We start from the raw sequence: 26,728 nt of genomic DNA on the forward strand, positions 1-26,728 counted from the left end.
TTAGAGCAGGACACCATTTTCACCTTGCTCTTCTCTGACAGGGAGGGAACTGGCAGGTTTTTCCGTCTTATAGACTGAGTGCTCTCCCTAAAACTGACAAGCAAATATTCAGCCATTACCATCTAACAGCATCAACAGTTCACCGCTTCCTCTCTTACTACCTACATTTATCGATGCTCAAAGAAGTCCATGACAGTTCCCTCAGGCCTGGAGTAAGGGCATCCTCAACTTGCCCTATGAACGGTTTCATCAGTGGTTTCAGCATAACAGGAATCCCATTCAGACGCTCTTTGTAGTTGATCAATAGATTCTGGAGTCTGCAAGACACAATCACGTTAAGGATGTGCTTAATTCAGATATTTGGAACATTCAGAAATTTGGACACGTTTTCTGTTAATAAAATCTGCAAGTTCTGACCCCATGTTAAAAATAATAACTCTTCCCAGGTCAAACTAAGCCTCTTTCACAAATGGCAGAAGCAGACTGGGGAAATAAGTACCTCCAGTAGAGTGACTGTGATCGATTTAAAGAAACTTTCTTGCAAGGAAAATTAATTACATTGAAAAACACCAGGAAATTTAAAACATGTTATTTGGGTTCCCTTCTTCCAATCTCACTTGACACGATAAGAAATGACACTGCTTACAAGAAAAGCTAGATCCAAATCACGTAGGATGGCAAATACTGAAGAAATGAGGTCAAATTACAAATCAAGATTCACCAATACAGTTCCATGAAAATGGAGCTACACAGAAACAAGGATTAGAACTGAATGCAACTCTCAAGTTAGATACCTAATGAGTTCTCCACAAGAACTGCTCAAAAAAAAGGTAACAGCTGTGCTCTGTGACAGATTAAAACTATGACTTTTAAAAGCATTTTTACAAACCATATACTGAGATAACCCATTTGTAATATACCCTATAGTGTTTTTCCAGTGTTGCTTAAGTCTCTGAATATTCGTTTTTTGCTTGGGGAGTTACTTAGAAGCCTTTTTTAGACCAGAAAGTAAATTTGGATTATTTTTTTATTACAAATATTTTCTGTACTGTTTTGTTTCTCTCAGATGTCAAAAGTTGGGGGTGTTGCTTTCTAGAGGACTGCAGCACAGAGATTGCCTTGCACATTAGAAATTTTAGCTTGACCTAAAACACTCCACAGATAATTAATGAAAACATGGTTTTATAAGAATGAAAGACTGAACGCTTTAACAATAGGCAAAGGGAGGAGGGATTGTGTTTATGAGACTCTTTGAAATTTGTCCCTTTTTGTCCACTTCTACTTTAAAACTGCTCAAGTACACTCCTCACAAAGGATGACTTTTTAAAGACCTATCATCCTTGCTCATTGAGTTAGAGAATTAATAATCAGCATTCATCAGAATGAATAGAACTCTTCCAGCCCAGAATTGGACTGTTTCAAGAATCAGAAAGAAATTATTTAAAATCAACAAAAGTTATTTCAGATATTCAACACAAGAGAGAAAATTTTAACTTTGGTGATGTATTACCTATACAAACGTTTGGGCTGTTGCTGTTGCAGTAACAAACCAAAAGCACATAGGTGTTTTCTAGTAATGAGATATTTATGGAGATAGGAACCACTGGGTATTACCAATATTACTGTGAAGATGCTGGGGAAAGCAACTAAATTTCAATTAAATTCCACCAAAGAGAAAAATTATAATAAATCGAAAGCGTGTTCAGCAGACTCAAAGCTAGGTACTCCCAGTTGCAGATGAGAATCAAATCCCAAAAGTGTTCACTCACTCCATTTGATGTCTTTTAATCTGTTCTTCATCTGCACACAAGCCAAGTACAACATCTGGAACTTCAAAATGCATTTTTTTCAGGTATTTTGTTTCATATAGTACTTCCAGAACCACTGGGTCCAAGTTTACAAGTAATTCCTTCATACAGCAGTACAGGGGGGAAAAATAAAATTGAAAATAAGGCAGCAGTTTGGTGGTTACATGATGTAACTCAACATATAACAAGATGTACAAGACTAGAGAAGATTTTTAAAATAGATACCCACGTTTCTACACAGATCTTCACCCTTTTCTACAAATATCTGGATTTTCCAAAGTATTAATCAAGCAATATCTTACACAGATCTAAATTTCCTGTGACTGCTTCACTGTGCCCTAACCACCTGGCTCCAGAGAATTCCTTTCCAGTGCTGCAGTTACACTCTGTGGAAGCTCATTTGCCTTTTCATCTCAGTTTCTCCATTGGTAGACTAGGGAGACTTGTTGTGAATGTTAACGTTAACCTCTGTAGGCTTTCGGGGCACTAAATGTTATTAAGATGCTAAATAAATTTGAAAGCTAGGTTCTAGTTGCCCACTATGGAAACATTAGTTCCAAAAAAATGCCATATTTTAAACACAATGTCTCTGCACTACATCAGAAAAAAATAATACATGAAGTAAGAAGGGTAAGGTTTTCTGTCTCAGCAAGCAGTTTGGAAAGCAAATTAATGAATGATTACAGTATACTCAACACAGCAACGTTGGCCATAACACAGTGATGTTGACCACTACAGAAAAGATCATGACCTAAAGAAAAATTCCTTCCTTGACTAAAATTTTAGTTAATATAGATAATAAAATATGAAACAATATCTGGAACTATGTAGATAAGTCAATAATGGATATGTAACCTTAGTGAGGCAGGAACCTTATGAAGAAGAAACCTTATGATGAAGTCTACCTCACAAATATATATAAAAAGGGAAAAAACCTGCACACTAATTTGAGTAGTTCATTTTTTAACCCTACTACAAACATTTTAATGCTGTGCTTGTCTATCCATTATATGATTAAAGTTGCATATGCAGTACTAAACCATGCAACAGTAATACAAAGAATAAATCCCGTTTACCTTGGTTTCTGGGTGCCTGACAAGTAAGGAAGCACACAGAGAACTTCTTGCCTGGTGAGCAAACCTGCACCATGCTCTATGATAAATAAGTTCAAATTCCAAAAGAACTGCAGCCATTTTATTGTAGCTTCTAACAATATTTTTCATTTCCAGTGTCTGCAATTCAAGAGGGAGGGGGAAAAAAAACAAACACCATTTAATCAATTCAGTGAGTCTAACATAGTAGAAATGTCCTCCACTAGGCTTTTTCTCATCACTATTAGGAAAACGAAACAAACAGAAAGCTTTAAGCTAAGCTATTTTAGAGACAAGGTAAGACCTAGAAACACAGAAATACATTTTGGAATTCAGTTACTAAGAAGTATTTAAATGCTCTAACCAAGATAAATCTTTTCCTGATTTTTCCTTCCAGTCTTGCCCATAAAACAAAGTCGATATTACTACCTATACAAGGCACTGACATCCCACTGAGAAAACTAAAGAATTAAATTATTTCATGAAGAGTGACTAGTATTTGAGGTTAAATATCTCAGTTCTTTTCATTACAGAACCTACCAGACAGAAGGCTCAAAGCTTAGGTACACAGCCAACAAGCAGGATTAACAAGAGTCAAGTCCCAGAAGACATAAAAGCAGTGGCCTAAGTCATCACCATAATGTCTCAAGGGAAGTAACTGTCCTCAGCTGCAAAAAGAAATTAAAATCCTGGAGCACATACTAACACCTATCCTGTTGGATGATCTTGAATACAAGTCGCTAGAAAAGTAAGTGTAAAAATTAATCACATGTCTGTTAATGATATGCTTGAAAGCTTAGTACAAATCCTCCTCTAATTTCCAACCTTCAAAAGCGTGGTTTTCTTTTTAAGGAATGTCATTGGTCGGTCAATTTTTCTGTATAACTGCTGAGCCCACATAATCTTCCCTGTTACCTAAAACATAGAAGATAGGAGGTTATATTTCCATTAACTTAAAAACAGTCAAGAGGCAAAGTCATTTTTCTCTCTCAGTTATTTCATTCTTACTGGTGGTATATTACGTGGTATAGGTGGATTTTCTTTTTGCTTCTGGTAGAGCTGTCGAACAAACTCTAAGTCTTGACTGTACCGCTGAAGGACAACCGTATACTTCTCATTGAGATCAATACGACTTGCTCCTATTTGTTCAAGTTTCATTAGAAAACCCAGCATCTGTTCAGTCTGAAAAGGAAGATGGAGCATTTACTGCAGAAAGTGTTAATAGTTCCAAAAGTCATTGTTTATAAACTGGTTTTTTTTTTTCAATTTATAAGTTTTGTAAATTGTTTTCCAAGAAACACCGAGGATTCCATTGAGAAAAGTTAATGAATTTTACTCATGGATTTTGTCCCATATGGTATATATTTACCACAGTATGAACCAAGAAGCTGCTACCACTAGATTATAATGGAATATTTAATTTTTTTCTGACTCTCAAATCATCATTCCTTGTTCTTGCAAAGAGTTGTGGTAGAATACCTGAACCTTTACTTGTACTTCATTAACATCTCATATCTGGGCCTGGACCAATGAACAGTACTGACATTAAGGTAACAGTAGAAATCATTTCATTATTCCTACCAGTCCAACAAAAATAACTTAGAAATGCAACAGGAAGCTTGGGAAACAACATGATGAAGAAAGAAAACAAACTTCGGAAGAAAAGGGCTCTAAAATCAGTAAAAAAAGATAAAACATAAAACTGGCACCAAGTAACAATGAACATTACTTTCCAGCACTTCTGCAAGTGACTTATAACACTTCTAACAGGCTTGATGCACTCCTACATTATTTCAAGGAGTCGCCAGCAGAGTACAGAAAACTGGCACTACTGAAGGAGTTCAGTAGGAGCCGTGGGCACTCAGCCTTTCTGAGCACCAGAACAACGGGTTTGCATTTGTAAACTAACTTAACTTACTGTTACGGTGTTCTCAAGCCAAGAGTCCACAAATTTTTGTACAGAGTCATACAGTGCAGCAGCTTGGTTCTTAAACTCAAGGTAATCTTTTTCAAACTAGAAGAGGGTAAAAGAAAAGAAGAAATCATCTATACTGTCACCTTTATTTCATACAGAATTCTTTCTCTGAAGTTTTTGGGGAATTTGCTTTATCTGCCCAGTATGTGTGTTCAGCACTGAATTAAAGAGAACACTGGTAACAAAGTCATTCACATTCTAAGCAAAGAAAACAAAAAAAAATAAGAAGTGTTAGGTTATATGATTAAAGTCTCATCTTCTTGAGCACAAAAGAATGAGGGCAGGCAGAGGAAATTGAGTAACCTAACCAGACAGACCAGAGCACGCTCACCAGTTATTCTGAGCGCTGCCATAGGAGAGACCTCAGCTCACTGTCCAGGTATGAAACCCTTCAAGCTGAGCAAATGGGTGGGCAGGCTCTCTAGGGCACTTTCCAGACAAAGGGAATTTATTGCCAAAGAGATAAGGGACTTTCTACAGTTTACTGGAGATGGCACAAAATGTATTATGGGAGGCGGGGAAGAAGTAAAGGCAGGGATCAACATAGTCTGGGGAGGAAATAGTGTGAGAAAATAGAGGCACGATGGGATAAAAGGGGTCAGCTATATGTGGACAGGTTGCTGGTCAGTACACTTGTCTGGCCATGCTCTGCATGGTCTGTCTTGCCTTTTTTTTCTTCCTGGGAGACAGGGCTCTCACTTCCATGTGCTTAAGCATATATGGATGGGAGTCTATGTACCAACAACAAGAGTGAAGGGAGCTTAAAAGGGGCTTGTAAGAAAGATGGGGAAATCTTTTTACCAAGATCTGTAGTGACAGGCTAACAGACGAGGGGTTTAAACAAAAACAACAAACAAAACCAGTGTGGGTTTAGATTAGACATAAGAATGAATTTCTTTTCTGTGAGGGTGGTAAGACACTGGCACAGAAAAGCTCTGGAAGCCCCCTGCCTGGAAGTGCTCAAGGCCAGGCTGGATGGGGCTTTGAGGAACCTGGTCTGATGGGAGGTGTCCCTGCCTATGGCAGGGCGGTTGGAGCTAGATGATCCTTAAGGTCCCTTCCAACTCAAACCATTCTATGACCCTGGTGCTGCTAGCTGCAGACAAATCATTCAAGTTGAGAGTCACAGGAAGAATTCAGCCTTCTACATCTCTAAAAACGCAATACCTGCTCCTCATCCTTAGCCTTCTTTCCAAAAGACTAAGGACCTCAAAAAGAGTTCAGTTCACACTTCCTCTTGAAGAAACCACTCCACAAGCTTAGGAAGACAGTCCATAATATATATTGCTACAGCCATGCAGGCGTAGAAAAGCTACATAGTTTTTAAACACCTTTAAATTCCAGTTACAAGTATATGTTCTCTTTCGGAAAAGAGCCACACAGCACATACTAGGGAAACATAAGCCATCAGACAGCTGGAAGAAAGCCAGGGCTATTCCGGACTTCAGTATTTAAAGGAAAGTTCCTGACAATTGCAAGCTACAGTTCAGGAAGGCAGGAGAGTAAGTCAACATTTCTAGCACTTCTATTGTGAGGCTATTATTCCTGCAAGCAGGCTACAGGAAAAAAAAAAAAAAAAAAAAGGCAGCTCAATTCCAGCACGTACAGGATATATTAAAGCATGAGTCTGAAATACCTGAAAAGCCACTTTTAGTTTTTACCACCCCGCTCAGTGCTGGGACTGGTACCACTTCTCCCTCTAAAATGTTTATTCAAGTGCCTTTGCTGTCTTTGGTATAATACTGCCTTCACTATTCCACTAACTATTTTCAGTAACACTGAGCAACCCTTGCAACTAGATAAATGGTATTTAATGCATTGAGCTGCCTGAACTAGTTTTCAGTTTGCTGTTCAAAACATTGGCATGTCAAAACTAACAAGTTTGAGAAAAGTTGTTTGTAGCACTACCTACGACACAAAATCTAGTTCATCAAAAATTAACTCAAACATTTGAGATGAAAGACAAATAAGACAAACACTTTCAAAATGTATTACAAGATGTGGAAGTGTTATCACAGCAAAATACTATATGCATTGTTATAAAAAATAATCTTCCTTTCATAACATAGCATAGAATTAAGGGAGTGATTGTCAGACAAGTACTGAATGCAGGTACCTCTTTTTTTCTGTAATCCAGAACATCATATAGTTTGGATTTGGTATTTGCAGCAATACTCTGGTAACGAGCACTGATCTCTTCAATGCCTTCTATTTTTACATGCTGGAGTTCTAAAAGGCTCTCCATAATATTGCTCATATCTGAAATCTTCTCCAAACGTTTACAGAATGTATCAAATTTCCCAAGTATATAGTTTTCACTAACAATAAAAAAAGCAACAGAGACGTTGTTATGCAAATTTATTTGTAACAGATATTTTTTCCTATTTAACCCACATATATTCCACCAGAACTGTCACCAAATTTCATATATAAGAACCTCTATGCTGTAATAGTTGCAAATCAAGTAAAAACTGTTTTAAAGTAACTGATATAAACCAAAAAATGCTTAATCCTTTTATATGTCAATTAAAAGCCTTCACCACAATTCATAGAGTTACTCTTTTAAGTAAGACATTTGCAGGACATCAAAATGTGCATGTATAATACTAAGAAATGCTCCATGATGAAAGTACCAGTACAGGCGTAAGTCCCCTTGCCATTGTGATAGACAACCCAGCCCAAAGCTGACTTAAATTCCCCTGGAGTCTTTTCACTTATATTCATCACTCAAATTTGCTGGGATTTCAGACCACACATAAATAAATATATTAAATTAACACATGTACAAATTCCTGTGAAGTTCCCTTGGACATCTGCTAAAAAAACAAGTGACTAGCAAAAACCTGTCACTGGTTTATTCCTGAAAGAAAAAAAAATCTGCAAGGTCATGGTCTGATTGTAATAAATACTACATTTTAATTGATTATTTAGTTTTTCTGCTAGCCAGCAGATATACTGACATCTCATTTATAAATTGTACAAGTGAAAATTATTCAATACTAGAGTGAATTATTTACCCGAAATCAAATTGCCTGCCACTTGGATTTTCCTTGAGCTCCTGCCTAATTCTCTGAAAGCATGTTTGGTACTCTTCTTTGAGGGAAATGCATTGTTGTATCCTCTTCAGCAATTCTTGCCTGAGGAAGAAAGCACAAAAGACAGATCAATCTAAGGCGGTCTTCAAAACAGTATAAATAAAAATAGAACATTTCAGGCAACTTCGCAAAATAAGAATATAAAATTGTACATTACCTGAAAAACATTAAAAATATAAGGATTAAATTAAAAGACTTTGTTTAAAATCTGTTATCTAGATTGCATATTTTTAGTTTAGGTTCATTTAACCAAAGCTTTCACAGTGTAACTCAGAAAAGACACCAGGAAAACCCTGGCTACTGAATGCCTACAGCTTGGCCATTTCTCATCTTCTGTAAACTGCGTATTGCTGATGGGTTTTCCTTTTTCTAAGCAGACAAGACAGGAGGAGTATTTTTCCAGGCTACAGTAAGCATGAGGAAAGCCTTGTTTCTTTAAAAAGATATATCCGGAAGATCTTAATTCCTAAGGCTACAAATAGTTGTATCTTATACACAGTTGTTCATTAACTCAGAGGTATTCAATGAATGAGACATGTATAAGAGGCATAGAAATTAGCCATAAGCCATTTATCTAAGATTGCTGTTCCCCTTTGTCTTTCATCTTCCAAAAGATCATTGGGAAGTAAAATTATAGTCAACTTTATAGATATGAAGCACCTTAGCTCCCAGTTCTAATTGCTGAAGTATGTTTTGGTCTAAAAAAAGGCCATGGGAACAAAATATCGAGCACTGTATATTGATATACATCACAAGTTTTGCAGAAACATTTTTTTCACAACACATAATGTTTGGTTTTGCAGAGTACTTAATTCTACACAACATGAGTAGTGACAAGCTTAAAATTAACACGGAAATTGGTGCCTGACAGGAGTACAAGGTGCAACTTAAATTTACTGTTTAATAATCTTGATGATTAGTCTACAATTTTTCTTCCAGTGTTAGCAAAAGAAGATGAAATTATTAAAATCATATCACCTGTCCAGATCCCAGATTTCTGAAACACCTTCACATAGATATGTCTTGCATGTCTTAATCAATTGATTAGTGATTTTAAGAAGAAGAGACATCATGTGCTCTGATGTGTTGTAGTATCGTGATGTACAGTAGATCATAGAGACAGTATTCATTAAGCTGGGTACGTGTTCCATCAGTGTTACCTACAACAGGAAAAACTAATTCAAATTTCCTAAAAATTAACACAATGGAAAATGTGACAGCTCTATGAATACGTTTGCCAGTGGATAGGTATCTTTTTGATGGTAACGCATCGCTCTTGCAGACATCCGATTACAAAACTGGACCATTCAACTAATTTGTGGGGACATAACACACTACAGTCAACAAAAAAAAAAATAGAGAATGAGTAAATGAATAGGTCTTCTTCCAGAGTGGGATTTTTCAGAGGAAAAACAGAGTCTGTACTCTTTTTAGCCACAGTCTCTAGTATATGAAGGTACTGTAGACTGCTATGCAAAGAAATATGGTACCTGAGGGGGGAAAAAAAAAAAAAGGCACACAGGGATACTGCCGTAGGAAGAACAAGAAGAAGGTTGGCCTTCACTCATTTTGCCTACATCAGTACAGAAGAGAAATCCAGAAAGAGGAGGCAAGGCAACAATAATCTCTCTTACTAAGGATACTGATTTACAGAGTCTTTTGTCCCACAGAAAAATTCCACAGCAACGCATGTGAGCCAGATACACTGAGAAAACAGAACAAGAGACAGTCACTGGCCTAGAAAAGGATAAAAAAAAGGATGCTATCTAATTCAAGTCAGAATGCTAAATATTTGCAGAAGTAAAACAATGTGAAATAGCACAGTGGATTCAGAGTTTGAAAACAACCTTTAGAAAAAATGTAAGCAGCTGGATTATGTGTAAATCTTCTGAATGACATAAGCTTAGTTTGCCTCGGTAGCTGCACCTTCAAAATTCATGCTCTCAAAACCAGAAATGAGACATTATTATGAAAATACGTTTTATCATTTTAACCAGGATAACAGTAAATACAAGCTACTGCAGGAGAAACAGCTTTAACCTGTACAATAAGTGGTAGCCACCCAATTTAAGCTCATCTGAAGGCTTCAGACCATTTTATGATATTTGCATTAAAACAATTATTAGTAACAGGAGACAGGAAGAGGTACTATATATAATGCCCAACCTCACAAAGACACTTCAACTCAGTATCAGGTTTGTAAAAATATCACCTCTTGCTTATCTTTTTCATGGCCTTCATCTTGAATGACAATTCAATCTTCTGGAATGTCAACTGCCTCCTTCACAAAAAGTAGTATAACCTCAATTCACTAATGCCAACGGAGTTAAGCTGTCCACTACTCATTAAGCATAGTACCTAAACTCTGACAAAAAAATAACTTTCAGCAGCAAAAGCCTTTCCTTTCTTTTCCGAATTTCACGTTAAGTGCCTTTAGAGTACCACTTACAGGTGATGCTTTGGCAAGCGGACCAAAAAATTTATCCAACGTATATAAATATCTCACATTGTCTTTAGCTTCATTGGCAGCAATTGTTATATTACCATCCTGAAGGGAGAAAAAAAATAGAATTAATACCATTAAAATTTACTGCATAGGTTCTTGCTGTACAGATACTCTCATCCAAATTCCATTCATCATAAAAGTCTGCAAATACGTTAAGCACAAAATTAAAAACTCAGTAAGGGGATACTGTTTTCATGGTATATTTTCAAAACAGTAGAATACCTTCTTAAGTGCTCTAAGACCTACATTCTGGTGTTTGGTGTGGTTTGTCTACACAGCCAGTCATGGTCTACAGCTTATTTTCTGGCTTGCTTATAATTTTGACTGATAAGTTTACATTACAGACAACCACTTATCTGACATAGTAGTTATGCTACAAAAAGCCAGTTGTCAAAAATTCTAAAACCAATATGATGAACTTTTAGATATCTCTACAGTAGGCCTGCACAGGGTACAGCTGGAAAGAGAGAGAAGAAAGTTGTATTTCTGCATTGCTTTACTTTTGCACTATCATTCTGCCCATTATGGTAACAACAGACACACTACAGAAGCATTGACTTCTTATCTATTTAACTTCAGAATCATCAGTGTCATATATTTTAACAAATGGATAACAAACCACAATATAAAAGCAGCATAAACACTCAAAACTATTTTCAGCATTGTGTTTATTTCTGTGTGTATTACAAATACAGTACCATACTCATCTAAAACTTCTATTAAAACATAGTAATTACCAGCTCTTTCCATTGCTTTAATGTCTTTGATCTTGCTGCCTGAAGAATACTTAAAATTTTCTTTACTCTTGAACTCTTGATCTCATCCAAAAGGCTTTCAAGAAAGAAATACATTTAATACTCTCATGGGAATGAAAGTTCATATTTTTTTAAAGCTTTTTTAGACTCTGTGAGAAATAATGGAGGGATTTAACCTGTTAAATGATGACATTCTTGTCTTCCAGTGTTCCAGCTCTCCAGATGGACCAATGTCATCAGCTTCTCTTCTTATTTGTTCACTTTCCACTAAAACGTGCCTGATCTGTTTGATCCAAATCATGACCACTTCTTCAAGTTTCGCAATGACCTCCATGTTACTGCCTTCAAAATTATAGAATGGGACAGTCTCATAATTATGAAAAAATAAATATAGATTTTTAACTACAGAAGTGAAATGTCCACACCAAACATAATCTGGCACTCCATGTAAATCAAGTATATTCAAACTGCTCACAAAAAACAGGAAAATATTAAGACTGTAACAAAAAGATGCACACACCTACAACTTGCATCGACCTACTCTGTTACTACAGCAGATCCTTTACAATGGGAACAGTTAAAAATAGTGAATAAAGAAAAAAATAAAACAATGTGGTTTTGGGAAGATCATGTTTCAGAGATTCAAGAAATACCCTATTACATGTATATTTTTCTGCCTGTATTTCACAAGTAATGGGTTACTTCACATTGCTCTTTGTCTGACACTGCAGCCTATCCCCCATTAAATAACTGACACCATTATTAAGTCACAAATGCCCTGTAAGTCAACACATCTTTTTGATTGCCCTAGCAGCTGAAAGAATCCAGTTCACCTGGTACACGATACTTAGGACCGTGGATCTTGTCCTACTAAATACATCTAACGAACATGTCCAGCTATATAATAGGTTGTCTCAACTTAAGAGTCACTAGTTCTTTTGTGGAGGCTGTCTTGCCACAGGCCCATGTAGGGTTGAGAGTGATTGCAGAAATATAGACTGGTTTGGCATTGTTTCACTCTGATAATCCATATGGTGGTAAAAATTGGGGGATATTGAATATATGTACAGAAAAAGAGTAATTGTGGTGTCTCTTTCCTCTTTTTCTATACATACATTCATTTTACATATATATACACACACACATACATACATACATTTATCTTGTTTTGACCCACAGCCCTCAGAGCCAGACTTAATATTGAACAGGATTTCCTCAGTATCAGAGAAAGTGAAGAGTATACACACTAGTAGATGGCTTCACTCAGCAACTACTTTGCCAGCAAACTAGCGTAACACAGGACACTATATATATGTCAAGGAACTTTCTAATCTTTTTAAACCTATGAATTATAGGATGGGCAAATGATTGATGATTTTATGCTTACAGAGACAGAAATCAGGCATGAGTAAGCAGGAAAAAACAGCTCAGGTAAGAAGGATTAATTCTTTGATACAGTTCAGCGAAGGATTAATTATTAGAAGTAATTTTTTACCAATGACATAACATTTATTTTATAAACATCATCTTTGCATTTGCTTTGACATAGAAATTACTCACCTGCAGTGATGTAGTCAGATGGGTTTTGTAAATTGTTGACATAAACATCAACATCCACTTTTGTGAGCTGAATTTTATCTTCTATATTCTGTCTTGATGATGACAGAGTACCCACAAATTTATCCACTGAATATAGAAAGTCTTGTATCCGGCTGTTCTTCAAGCCTTCTTTCACAGCTCCCCAGTTCTGATTAATTTATCATTTACAAAATAAATAAACAATAATTTAAAAAAAGGTTAAACAGGGATTACACTTTCTTTGTTTTTTGAATACAAAAGGTGTCTTACTTGTCATTAGAAAGGTATTTCTTATTCATGGCAATATACAAAGGTTTACCATTATGCCATTTAAAATACACTTATCTGTACCATAACATAAATACTAAAGTGTGCATTGATTTAATTATTCTGTATATAGGAAGAAACAAGTAAGCAAGAAGCTCTCAAGAAATAAAAATATCTCCCTGCTCTCACAGTCTTCACACTGAATTGCTCTCCCTTTTTTCCATCTGATTTACTTCTCTCTGAACAGAGAAAACAGATTCTAATCTCCCTTCCTGCTCCTGCATGAGAGAAAACGGTAGCATATGGTAAGAGCATACAACACCATAATTTTAGACAGACACAGAGTTTCATTTTATTTCCTACTTCTGAATGTGTACTTCTGGAAGAAACAGAACCAACTGCGATGCTTTCTAAGTGCCACAGAACAAGGACAACTTAAAGAAGCTAGATACTCTGGCTGTGATACAGTGCCTGCTGTCCACACTCTAGAAAAAAATCATGGACTGATCCCTTGTGCTACCAGACAGACTTGACACTTCTTTCAACGCAGGCTCAATCTAGTTTTGCTTAAGTTATCACAGTTCTACATTAGTATGACTGCTATGCTATGTTCTCCTTTGTCATGAGCGTTGCAGCTGGTGCTACTGCTCTGTCCTGCTTTGAGTTAAACAGAACCAATCCTCCTCAGTGATTTTTACTTCTCAGTCTCTTCTAAGAGGCTGCAATTTCTCAAGTTAGCAGTGTGTTTTTGCAGACAGTGCCTGCTACTAGAAGCAATAACACCTGACGTTTACAGTTACTGCCTGGTACTGGGATGCAGAAAGGCTCTTGCTGATACTTAATTCATCTAGTGACCAAGGTCACTGTGGATATTGTGTGCTACGAAGTAAAAGGGTCACAAGGAAGCAGAAGGTTGCACCTCCAGCGAGAAACAGACAGGACAGGTGACCAGTAAGAGTATTCCATTCCATATACATCATATTCAGTATAAAACTGAGGGATCACAGGGATTAGGCACTCTTCTTCAATGGCCAGCATCCAAGGAGGACTCCATCTGATCTTCCACCTTTGATCCAGATCCTGAGTTCTCGAATCCAGCTCCTGTATCCAGCTCCCCGCTGCCGCTGAGCCTGGGGCTTTCCCCGTGCCACCTGCTCTGCAGCATCAGTGGGGATTGATATCAGTGAGGGGCAGTGAAGTTCAATATCAGATTTGTATATATTTGTATAGAGTTTATTATTTTTATTATTTCCTTATTAGTACTATTATTGTCTTATTAAAGCTGGTTTAGATTGCTTTTCTAATCTGTGTTTCTGCCTTATTCCATTTCCCTTCCTGTTTTGGGAAAGGAGAGGGGTTAGAGAGCATCTGTTTGTGTTCGGTGGCCAGCCCAGCCTTAACCTTCGACAGATTTACTGGCGCCCAACATGAGGCACTGAAAACAATCAGACTTTAATACATTGCCAGTTTTCCCAATACAACTGAGCTCAGCTATATTGCCCGAATACTTTAAATTTCACTGCGTGTGGCTGAAAGTGTATCCAGAAGGGTTGGAAAAAGAAACCAGACAACTTGCATCATGTTATCATTATGTTATACCCTTTTAAATATTAGTTCTTTTTTGAGTTTCAAAATGCATGAGCCTTTCTGCATACCAATCCTAGGCAGTAACTGTAAACATCAGGTGTAATCACTTCTAGTAGCAGGCATTGTCTGCAAAAACACTGCTAACTTCAGAAAGCACAACCTCTTAGCAGAGACTGAACTGAGAAGTAAAAATCACTGAACAGAATTGTTTCCGTTTAGCTCAAACCAGGACACGCTCAAAAACAAATTATATGAATTTCAAACACTCATATACAATTTATATGAGTCCCATAAAGGATTCCACATGTTCTTGATAAAAAAGACTAGCTATTTGATTACCTGTTGGGATTTAAGTGCTGGTAACATGATTTGGGACAAGAAAAATTCCAGGCCCTGAAGGACATTTCCATTAGTACAATCAAATGTCCCAAAATTCACCTCCTTTGGGAAGAAACAAAAATTAGTAGATTGCATGTAAACTTCTGCAACATTATACTATTTGAGTGAAATTCAAACACATGGCAGACATATATACAATCCGTAATTATGCAGATTCCATGAGGATACTGCTCCCCAGCTACTGAATTTGGATTGGACATAGACTAAAATTCAACCAGAAATTCCAGGAGTTGCCCATCAGTTTGAATCACTAGAAGAGTCAGTGTTGTAGCAACACTCCAGCAATCAAACAAAATTAACCATTTAACATCAATGCATTAATTATTCTTAAAACAATTATATGTCTCTATTTCTCTTTTAGAGGAATAGCTTCCATCTATCATAAATGCATAAAAAAGGACCACAAATGTAATAGGCAAGAAACACCTCTCTCAGTTGCAAGTTCTCTCCAGTCTATTGTTAATGAACTTATGATTAGGAAGCATTTCTTTACCAAGAGGGTGGTCAAACACTGCAACAGGCTTCTTAGAGAGGTGGTTGATGCCCCAAGCCTGTCAGTGTTTAAGAGGCATTTGGATGATGCCCTTAATATGCTTTAACTTGATCAGCCCTGAATTGGTCAGGTAGTTGGAGTAGATGATCATTGTAGGTCTCTTCCACCTGAAATAGTCTATTCCAGACTATTCCAGTTAACGTGAAACAAGAAGCAGTGAATTGCTGAAGCTACAGAGACAGAGAGATGGTACTGGTGAGTGGAATTTTACTGCAGAATGCAAAGCACAAACTGGAAGTGAGAGATTGCATCTTTTCCCAACGCTGTCTGGTTGTGGACTGGTTTGCTTTTCTGCTACTGGCATTTTGCTTACAAACGTGTACATACTGAACATGGGCCATGTGCTGTTTACGACCTGTGCTGACTATTTTGGCTCTGGGTATGCTTCTTGAGAGGAATCCTCATGAAGAACTTCTGAACTGCACGAATATAACACTTATTTTGCCTTGATCATAGTGAATTCTTCACTGATACAAGGAAAAGCACCCAGAGTTTTGCTCTGGAAGCTTCTACTCCCAACTTTCTCCTGTGCAAAGACAGCAAGGAATGGTTTAGAAACAGCATCTTTTGTAAAGGCTTTGAGATTCTTGACTATCTTGATTATTTTTCTTGCTAGTTCCCCACTTGGATGGAAAAGAGCATTTAAGACATTTAATTGTTATGTACGGGTGGAATACTATGTCCTTACAATATTATAATCCCACTTGAGTACAAGAGGGTAGAAAGCTCTTTCTCAAAAAGTGGAGGAATTAAGGATAGCAATTCACTTTGCTTGAAGAAGTGCATACAAGGAAGACCAGGTTTCTTCGCATGTGTGAACATGTTTCCCCAGGAGGCAACACCCACAAAGTTAACAAGGAAATGCTCCTAAACTACTTCCTTCTGCAAAAGGGTGTGCTAACAAAACAGCAAAAGCAAAGGATAGAGGATAACAAGGAAATTAGAAGCATAGAATTATACAATTGTAGAATGTGTTGGGTTGGAAAGGATCCCTAAAGGTCATCTAGTCCAACCGCCCTGCAGTGAGCAGGGACATCTTTAGATTGGGTTGCTCAGAGCCCCATCAAGCCTGACTTTGACTTCAGCAATGGAGCCTCTCGGCAACCTGTTCCAGTGTTTCACCACCCTCATTGTAAAAAACTTATTCCTTGTAAATTAACTGACCTCAATTTTCCCCTTTCAGATGCTTTTAAAAACGCCAGTTCCCCCATATGACAGTGTTTGCATTTGTTGCAGGGAGGGGGAGACAGGGAAAATTAAGTTTTTCAAGACTTCTGAATATCTAGGACAAGGGCAACATACAAGCTGATCCATTTCTTTCCACAGGATAGCTGAAGATTCAGCTGTTCTTCTTGAGAAACAGTGGCAAACCCATGTATTTCTAGGGCTTCTCAGATTCTCCTTCCAATTGTTCCTACACAGCCCTTCAGAACAAACCAAAATTTGCCCAACCAGTCTGAGCCTCATCAGTGTGAGGACTGGCTGACTCAAAATTAGGCCTTGTTTTACCTTCTATAGCATCTAGAAATATTACCTCACATAAGGAATGAAGTTTGATGACAGTGTGATATTTTAACCTGAGGAATTAAGAATTACAGAATGCAGATGTCTGCTTATCTGTTGTGCAGACACTGGGAATGGAGATCAAGAAAGCCTCAACAGTGAGATTCAGCGCCAGGAGGGAGACTTGTGGTGGCAGGATGGCCCTGTTTCGGCTAAAGAATGTAGCCAGACAGAGACTAACTACGTCAATGCCATCCCCAAAGCAGTTAATTTGCTTCAGAACAGAATTCTGAAGGCCATAGTGCCCAGAGTGAAACTTTTTGCTTCGTTATCCCTAATATGCATATTAAAGTTGACACCCCCTGACTATGCTAATGAGCCTAGAGAAATACACTCTAAACATCTATGACTGTAGTACCTGAATCTCCACCCAAATCCTGCTAAACGTCACCCCAGGGAGGGGAGACAGATAAGGTTATGTTATAAAGAATATGGAGGCAGTATATTGCTGGGAGGGAGAGTACAAACCCAGAAGAGGCAATCAGTGGGCTGTGCTCCTTCTCCTTCACCCAAGAGAGGGATGCCTGCTTGATAAGAATTGCACTTTCACCTTTTGGTGACAAACACCTGGGGTAGTATTTTGCTAGCACTGTTAATATATATGAGCATTACTGCAGTGAATGAATTATCAAAGGCAATCCCAAGTCTACTGTATCTGTTGCTTTAGTATATCACTTATTCTTTGCTATCTTGCAAATTGTCTCAGTGCAAGGTCCTTAACAGGGCTCTGGCACAGGCGAGCGTTTAGCTCAGGTACCTGCCTCCCACAGCCACATACTTTTCACAGGACAGACAGCCCCTGCCCAGAGAAGGTGATCACAAGAGAACCACAGAGCGAAGGCACCAAGGCAGCTAACTGAACAGCTTGGACAACTGTTCTGACATGTACTCAACTGACACAGCACAGCAGGACTGACAGGGTGTGAGGAGAGAAAGCCTATAAATTACTTTTGCACCCCTGGATAAGGCATTTTTAAAAATATTTTCATAAAGCAAGTGACTGGCAGAAACTGGTAGCTGGAGAACAAGCTTAGTACAGCTTCGGTCTGCTCCAATGCTACCCATCAGTCCATTAGTTATGAATAAAGAGGAAATCTGTGCAGCCTAAAAATGAGTGCATCAGTATTTTTGAGAATATGATTTCAGGCTTATTATATTGTTTTTTTAACACCTGTTCTTAGGTCTTAGTATCTCGATGCTCTTCTATTACAAATATATTCCCAAGAACATGAGTATCTCTGAAAGTCAGAAAAGGCTGTTAGAGTACTTCTTATATACAACTAAACCTATCGGGGGCAGGAAAACCTTACTTTAGCTAGATTCAAGTATAACTTTCTTTTAAAAGTTTAAAAGATATAATTATTTAAGTACAGCATTTTTATTATTTTAGCTCATTACTTGAAAGGAAATCTCTTGGTTCTGGTCTTTTATTCCCTGTTGACATTGAAATTTTTATTTTAATGACTGATTACTAATGAATTTTAATTAATTCAAAACTTGTTTTTAATAATATTGCAGTACTGATTTCCAAATGATTAGAACACTATTTTATCATAAATATTCAGTTGAAAAAAACTGTAAAACACAGAAATAGACATTCTCATGAAAGCATGCCCCATTTTTTTTTTTTGTATTCCAGTTGTGTGAATAAAGGTCTAAGAAAATATTAAGTACATTGCAAACACTGCATGATTTTGGTCTGACCTGGGGAACATTTGATGCAGTTATAACTTTATCTGATGCCCTTAGGAAAAATGCACAAGTTCCTGTAAAGTCCTGTAAAAAGGACAAAACACATACAGTTAAAAAGAATACACATGTACCGTAAAAATAATTTACTTAACAACTTTAAAATGTGCTGAAAACAAAACTGTAAATAATTAATTGCTCAGAAAGGTAGTGAACTGTCTGTAGGATATTTGAAAATCTCTCCCTTTAATATCAAATACTGTTTTTTCTCCATTTGACATAAAAACATCAGAAATGCCGGGCAGATGAGTCCAGTATCGCATCTGTATTGAGAAAATAGTTCAGCAAGAGCTTGCAAGTTGGGCTGCTTCCTGGCCTCCGCTCTTGTATTCCTTGACCACCTGCAGCCGTTGCATGAGAGCTGTTAGATGACATATCCCTGTCTAGTCATTTCAGTAGCACTTATGGACCTATCCAAGAGATTGCCTAATCCCTTTCTGAATCTGTCAACATAAATTCACTGAAATAAACATTTAAACATTTAAAGTACTTTTCACAGATATTTAGACCAGAATGGATCAGCTTAGAATCGCCTTTTTTTTTTTTAAAGGGAAATTCAAGATTACTAAAAATTTCTGATTCAAATATTTTTAACATGTTTTTTCATCTTTTCAATGGACTGAAGTTAACATAAGAGTTTCAAATCAGTACTGCAATAATGCTTATCTAACAATGCAATCTAATTATAATTTAGCTATAACAAATCTGAAAAACCATTCTAATTGGTTCAACTGGCAGAGGAATCAACATCTCTTCTCCTCTGAAAGCAAGAAGGAACTCTTCAGCTATGTCTTTTCTAACATAACAATGTTAATATAAGATCACTGGAAAAAATATCCAAAGAAAATGTTATATGGTACAACTGATTTCCTTCAAAAGAGACAGAAAAAAAAGAAAATCAATCATAAAACTTAATGACTACTCTGAATACATTGCTGAATAATGTTTAGACATTACAGTGAGGAGGCTGGTATAAGAATTAGAATGAAATAATTGAAGTAGAGGTATTTTTTGAGTAATATGCAGTAGTGTTGCATGGAACTAAATAAAAAACCACTGAAGAACTGCACCTTTAAACTGGAAGTGCGCAAGGACTGGAAAATACTTAACATACGGTCATTAACAAAAATGTTAGGATCTGCAATTTTTAAAAAGGGTTTATTTGACCAGCTCCCCTCTCAGTCAAATCCATTAACCATTACTTCTTTACTGGTAAATTCCAACCTCAGCTCAAGAAAATCTGGGACATCTTGCATTATGAGAACATGGACTAAGTACTTAAACATCTACACAAGAAGTACAAAAAGCTGTTAAACACTGCACAACTGTTATTGGGGTTTTTTCATATTTTACTTTTCAAATGTCATCTAATGACTTTTTCAACCATACCTCGGTAGAACCCATGGTAATAAACAACTTCTTCTGCAGCAAACTGCCTGTTGACCCATCTGACCTCAGTGATGCATTCGACTTCTGCTAGAAATCATATTATAAATAAGAGTTTAACAAAATAAAAACTATTACCATACAAATATCTCATCCTATTTGAATGTGTGAATTACAACTAAGCTCATTCTGAATCAGTTAGTAATTCCCAGAAAGAAATTACGAGGTTGGCTTTATCTGGAGAATAAGCTTTGCATGAATTTCACAATCCCCAGGAGACAGTTTCATAGCCCTGTTCTTTCAGAACAAAACTCAAGAGATGAAAAGGAAAAAAAATCTCAGAAAATTTAACGAAATTAGTTCTGAAGTGTTCCCTAGAGCAACTTCCTCCATGGAAACAAACTGGATGTCTCACAGAAAGAGTCATGTGCCTGGTCTGGTCTGCAAAATCATAATGTAATTGTGAGTGGGACTCACAAGCAACAGCCAGACCCTGCCAACAACGCAAAGAAATTTAGTTCTCTTCCCATGTCTTGAAGCATACATCACTCTGTAAAAACTCACTCTGAGGAACCTTCCTCACTGACACTGGCCCTTCTCCACCGAGATATATATATACAACCTCTTCTCTTTGAAAAAATGAAAAAAGCTTAAGCCTGATAAAGACCTGCTTCCCTCTAATTTTCTGTCATGCACTTTGGAAAACAATCTGCAGAAACTCGGAAGAATGCAGCAGAAAACGTGGTAGAAGCCCACATCTACATTTCTCTTTCAAGATGAGGAGAAGCCTCTTCCTAAAAAATAAAATATTCAGCTCCCACTAAACTAAACGGGCAATGCATGACACACAGTGCTGGCTCCTCACTTCCACTCCAAATCAGCATGTTCTAACCCCCATGTACAGTCTCAAGCAAACATCATGCACACAAGCTGGTGGAAAAGAGAGACGAGCAGCGCTGAAGAAAGGATCTTTGATAAATCTTGGTGATAACATGCCTATTAGGTCAGGCCAACGGTCTGCCCTGGCCAGTATTTTGTCTCCAAGAATGCCCCAGACCAGTTAAGAACAAGGCAAGTATGTATGATACTGTCCCTGAACAATCTTGAATTCTCCAATGATGAAATCTCCAATGATGAAATGTTGACAGAGCAATCGATTTAATGAGATCTCTTGACTCATGAGAATGGGGCAGAAGATGCTAGAGACGGCACTCATACTTCCTGTCATAAACATTTATATTTATGCTATGCTGCTTTTGCAACAGAATTTTCATAAATACATATTTTAATGGTTAAAAATACCAAAATAAACCAAATACCAAAATTAAATGCAGAAAGGAAATGTTTCACTTAATTCAAGTTGGGCATTTATTTCTGGCTTGTCAGCTATGGAAAACAATTTCAAGATTTTTACTTTCATCTTGATTTAAGACAGAGAACAACACATTCATCCCAGAAATGTGCACACACAGTCCCAGTGAAAGGAAAAACTGATTAAACTGTTCTGACAGTTGAGCTGATTCTGTGTTTTGCAAAGTCTCTAAGCAATTCCAGAAACACTCAGAAATTCTTTTAACTTACCTAGTTTATAATGAACCTGTAATTCATTCTTGCACTTAACTGATGATCAAGCATTATCAATTCATTTTTCTCCCCAATGAGCCTAAAATACCACCGCAGGTTGACTGAGTTCACCCTGACATGTCTCCTCAATGGCACAACCTGAAAGGACTGAGGAAGGACTTCTGCAGTTCAGAAAGTCTTCAACAGTCATGTTAGGCAATTTCAAGGCCACCTAGCACCTTCTGATATCACACACTCAGTCCAAGCTGAACAAATGAGTTTGTTTTTTATAGAGGCTTCTCCTCCTCAAAACTGAAAGGGAGATAAATACATCTCGGGGATCACCTTATTTCTAGGTTTTTTTTTCCAAGCTGAAGATTATCTTCCACAGAGGGAGACAGAAGTGAACATGAAGCCACTTTAATTTCACAAGGAATTGCATAATTTTTCTTCCTCTTGAATCACAGTTAAGTCCATAGTGGAGTTGGTGCAGTTCAAACCAAAAGGAGAAAATGGTTCCTACACAGACATTTCCCCCATTTCTATAATGCTTACGGTAGCTAATGTAGTATTTTTAAACTGTGAATACTATGAACACTTGGCCTCAATTATCTTTATCATTTTTGAAGTCAGGATTTTTACTTTATGTGGTTATTTTAACGTTTCTTTTGTGAAAACAAGAACAGTATCAAATCACGCCGCAGGGCGTTCTCCTGTTTTCATGCAAGCCAGATGGCAGTATCTAAACAATGAGATCCAAGTTCTTTCCACATCAGCATGCATAGCAAAAAAAAAAAAAGAAGAACTCTGTTAAGATTTTATGACCTTTGCAACAGTCAGATGATTTTTTTGAAAAAGGCAATTTTGCTTTTGCAGAAGTAATAGAGCAAACGTACCTGCAACACACCTTGGTAAAAGAAAAGCAACTTTTTAAGTCCAGTAGGAGCAAAGAATTGTTCTATAAGTTGAAACTAAAAAACAAAATTACAATTGTAGTTAATTGTGAAGTAGTTTCAAAAGAATGGAAATTTTGGTAATATACTTAATAATTTAAGGAATATTTACCTTGTCATCAGAAACAATGGACTCCTCCACTTGCTGCTCACTTAAGCCTATCCCATCTGCTAATCTTGATATCAAATACTTGTATCTTTCATCTATCTGAGCTCTTCTCTCCTCTTTAGTGGCTTTGGCTTGCTTGGCTAGTTCTTTCCTAGTTTCACTGGAAAGTACTATATTTATCTTACCAGTTGCCTAGAAAATAAAAGTTTATTATAGAGATATTTTTTTCATCATCTCATTTTTGCCGAGATGATAAAAAAAAAAAAAACACGACCCCACATCCCAAATGAAAATAGCAGTAACACACATTGTGAGCACAGAAAATAAATGGCCTAACACTGTATACACTTTCGAATTGCCATTAATGGAAACTGAAGGAACTCAGTAGCCTCCAGTGTTACACCAAACTTTTGTTGATGAAGACTTCAAGAACAATCTGTACAGAAGAAAATTTAACAGACAAAAAGTAGCTGAGTCACCATCTATTTTAGCATGAATATACTTGCCGGAAGTGCAGCACTCAAAGGTGCTCTTGTGACAGCAGATCCTAGCTCAGAGCTCCTTGTCTTCAGGTCCCCTCCATGTCTACGATGCTTACTTTCTCTGTCTAGTTAAAAAAAGTTACAAGTCCTAATTATTTGGGTATATGCACAACAAACGCATTTACAAGACATGGAGTGTTGTGTCTTAATATCTGCTACTTAATTTCTTCTCAGGCTGGAGAAACTGAGACATGGTCGGAACATTAGAAAACCTGTGCCTCAGCAGAAAGCTTTAGAAGGCACTAGAGAGAAAAATCTCTTACAATGACTTCTATTCTTTCATTATTATACAGTTTAATTGTTAACAATCCCTACTGGTAGCAGTAGAGGTAAGAAAAAGCAATTTAAGGCACTAGCTTGAAGAAATCCATTCCAGAAAAAATCGAGACTCTGAAATATTGTCACTGTTCACACTTGTTATTGTCACCCAGTTAATCTCTTCTGTTATTTCTTTATCTAAATTTTGATTGTCATTTTCAGGCATTTCTGACAAACTTGCTACTTGCAGAGACTTGCAAGACAACCTGAGCACAACAAATACCTGAAGAATAAAGATTTCTAATATTTGCAATAAATCTAGGACATGTATTGTTATATTGTATAACCACCTTCTGATGATTATTTAAGCCTCCTTAAGAGCTTTGAAGCCCTTTAAATTACTTAATAAAAAATCTGTTGCATGACTTTGTTCTTCAGATTAGGATTTTAATATTTTAAAGTGATGTAAGCAATAAATAAGAGTATTTATGTTTTCCTGACACAAAGTATAGTAACTTATTTCCAGCTAGCCACTATTTAAAGAAAAAATAATTATAAAGTTACAAAGCATTCCTAAGTATTGCTTTATCTCTCCTTATCAGAAGTTAGCTTTAGAAAGATAATTATTTGAAAGCACCAAACAACATTATTTGTAATTGCTACAGCTTGCTTTCAATCAAAGAAAAACCCAACCATTTTATTTCTCAGATGATATTTAGGTCCCGTCCAGCAAATAATATCCTCAGTGGAGCATGAAGCAGTGCTAACCAGTGGTTCACTAAATTTTCAGGAACTACTGTTTAATCTATTCTAAATAAATTATGAAATCATGACTAAAATTAATATTTTAATAGCACAGATTTCCTCATAAATTCCTCATAAATTTTCTTACACGGGCTCTGATGGGCTGCACCCACAAGTACAGAGCGAGCTGCCCAACGTCATTGCAAGACCACATTCCATAATCTTTGAATTAATTATTCAGTCTACTATCACTGTTAATATATTCCAGAAAAAGTTATTTTGTATGCCAACTGTAGAGTATACTGTACTATAGAGCACTACTCATTTTAATTCCAGAAAAATGGTTCTAATCATGTTACTATGATTCAACACTAGGAAATCTGCTGAGGGATGAGAATTGCACTATGCATGACCCTGTAAATACATATATATTTATATGCATTTGTTTATTTATTTGCACTTATTTATTTATAAAGCTGAAAACTGCACATTGCAGTCCCTACACTGGCACATTCCGAATGGTATGTAAATAGCCAATATATGTAAGTTGTCACAGACTTAAACACTCTACTTCATAATTGATCTTTCATTCAGTCCTGGAATTTTCTTCCATAAAAACCCAACACAAAGTATGCATCATTATTTCCTCCCTTACCCTTTTTTATAGAAATCAGAGGTGGACAGAGATCAATGTCAGTTTTGGAAGAAAGCTGTGTTGCTCTCAGTTGCTCTGATTCCTGCTAGACCAAGACAGGAATGAGGCTCGACTCTTCCCTCTAATTCAGTCTCATCTCCCACAGTCTCCTCCATCTCCACCACCACACCTAAATCAACAGTACAGAAAACTACCTGAGAATATAATATTTTAACAACCAACCACACCTTCAGTATTTTTATCCCTGATATAGCACCAATATGACAGACTAGCAAGAAAAAGAAAAAAAGCCTACTTTCATTTGCTAATTAAAACGTGAAGAATGAAGCAGCTTACAGTATGATAAAATCTCCGAGGTTGCCCATTACCAAAACTTTACTTCTAATTGCATAACTGTCATTTCTCTCTGATCAGACCGCTACGGGGGGGAAACTCACACGTTCAGGGACAGGTTAAGGTCCTTTAGACGGCAGCTGCAGGTCCCTGCAAAGCTCTGGGCACAGACCGCCGGCTGAAGCACTTGCCGAATCTCAAGCAGGTTTTTAAGCCTTCGGTCTGCCTGGGCACTTGGAGTTGCAGGCAGCTGCTATGGCAACTCCTACACAAACCCAGCTAACAACCCAGTCCCCAGGAGGCATCTCATCTCTCCCCATTTCCCACTCTAGCCAACAAACCTGTACTAATTTCAAAACTTTTTAAATGCACCAGTTTTGCCTTACATACAAATCGAATCCTAAGCACACAGCTTTCCTGAGCATCAGCTTTTCTGGCATGCAGAGCCAGGCAAGGTCATAGCAAGCTGTCCCGGCAGCCACAAGAGTCTCCTCAAAACAGCAACAACTTGGGGTCTAGGCAACCCGTGAAGAGACAGGGCTGAGAGAACGAGCTGAATGAGGACTCTCCCTTCTCCTCTGCCAGTCAAAACCATTTCCACGCAGATCTGAAAGGTACTGCATGACTCAGGGCTTATAGAACCATAGAATTGTTTTGTGTAGAAATCACAAGAGAGATCATAAAAGTCCAACCACTAACCTGGCAACACCTGGTCTCCCACTAAACTAACATCTGTTTCAAATGCCTCCAGGGATGGGGACTTGACCACCCCCCTGGGCAGCCTGGTCTAACACTAACAACCCTTTCAGTGAAGAAGTTTTTTCCCTAGTATCCAATTTAAATTTCCCCAGGGGCAACCTGAGGCCATTTACTCTTTCCTGTTACTTGGAAGAGGAGATCATCTCCCAGCTCCCTCCACAATCCTTTCTGGCAGTTGCAGACAGTGACGGGCATCGGCCTGCAGCACCCTGACTCTGCACACTGCATTCTCCCCAGACCGCACGCAAGGGCCAAGCTCTCACTGTTTCCCCTCACACCCAAAAGTTTGATGCCTCGGGAGACTCCTGCGTTTTATTCATTTAACCGATCACGGTGACTTTGACTCGGCCCCCGAAATGTCCTGACAGCGCCCTCAACATCGAAACACTCTCAAAAACCAAAACATAAAGCATCAAGGAGCGAGGAAGGTGAGGAGGCGCCGCCGGCTGCCCTGAGGCCGTTCTTAAGGAGCAGCGGGCGCTCCCAAGAACAACGTGTGC

At 37.5% G+C, this 26,728-nt stretch overlaps 1 protein-coding gene across 1 annotated transcript in view; it reads right to left on the minus strand.

Moving 5' to 3' along the window:
* Positions 1 to 25,291, minus strand: part of LOC104279477 (dynein heavy chain 5, axonemal-like) — a 154,944-nt gene extending 129,653 nt beyond the window's left edge. Inside the window, 21 exon segments of the mRNA XM_009876770.1 lie at positions 166 to 317; positions 1,770 to 1,909; positions 2,885 to 3,040; positions 3,725 to 3,814; positions 3,908 to 4,081; positions 4,818 to 4,913; positions 6,991 to 7,192; positions 7,892 to 8,011; positions 8,948 to 9,129; positions 10,419 to 10,517; positions 11,213 to 11,306; positions 11,407 to 11,572; positions 12,791 to 12,977; positions 15,002 to 15,103; positions 18,882 to 18,953; positions 20,316 to 20,402; positions 22,772 to 22,846; positions 22,941 to 23,129; positions 23,444 to 23,540; positions 25,106 to 25,222; positions 25,224 to 25,291. Coding sequence (XP_009875072.1) covers positions 166 to 317; positions 1,770 to 1,909; positions 2,885 to 3,040; positions 3,725 to 3,814; positions 3,908 to 4,081; positions 4,818 to 4,913; positions 6,991 to 7,192; positions 7,892 to 8,011; positions 8,948 to 9,129; positions 10,419 to 10,517; positions 11,213 to 11,306; positions 11,407 to 11,572; positions 12,791 to 12,977; positions 15,002 to 15,103; positions 18,882 to 18,953; positions 20,316 to 20,402; positions 22,772 to 22,846; positions 22,941 to 23,129; positions 23,444 to 23,540; positions 25,106 to 25,222; positions 25,224 to 25,291 — 2,665 coding nt within the window.
* Positions 25,292 to 26,728: the final 1,437 nt, after the last annotated feature.

Source organism: Apaloderma vittatum, unplaced genomic scaffold, assembly GCF_000703405.1.
Source record: "Apaloderma vittatum isolate BGI_N311 unplaced genomic scaffold, ASM70340v1 scaffold6279, whole genome shotgun sequence".
Taxonomy (NCBI): Eukaryota; Metazoa; Chordata; class Aves; order Trogoniformes; family Trogonidae; genus Apaloderma; species Apaloderma vittatum.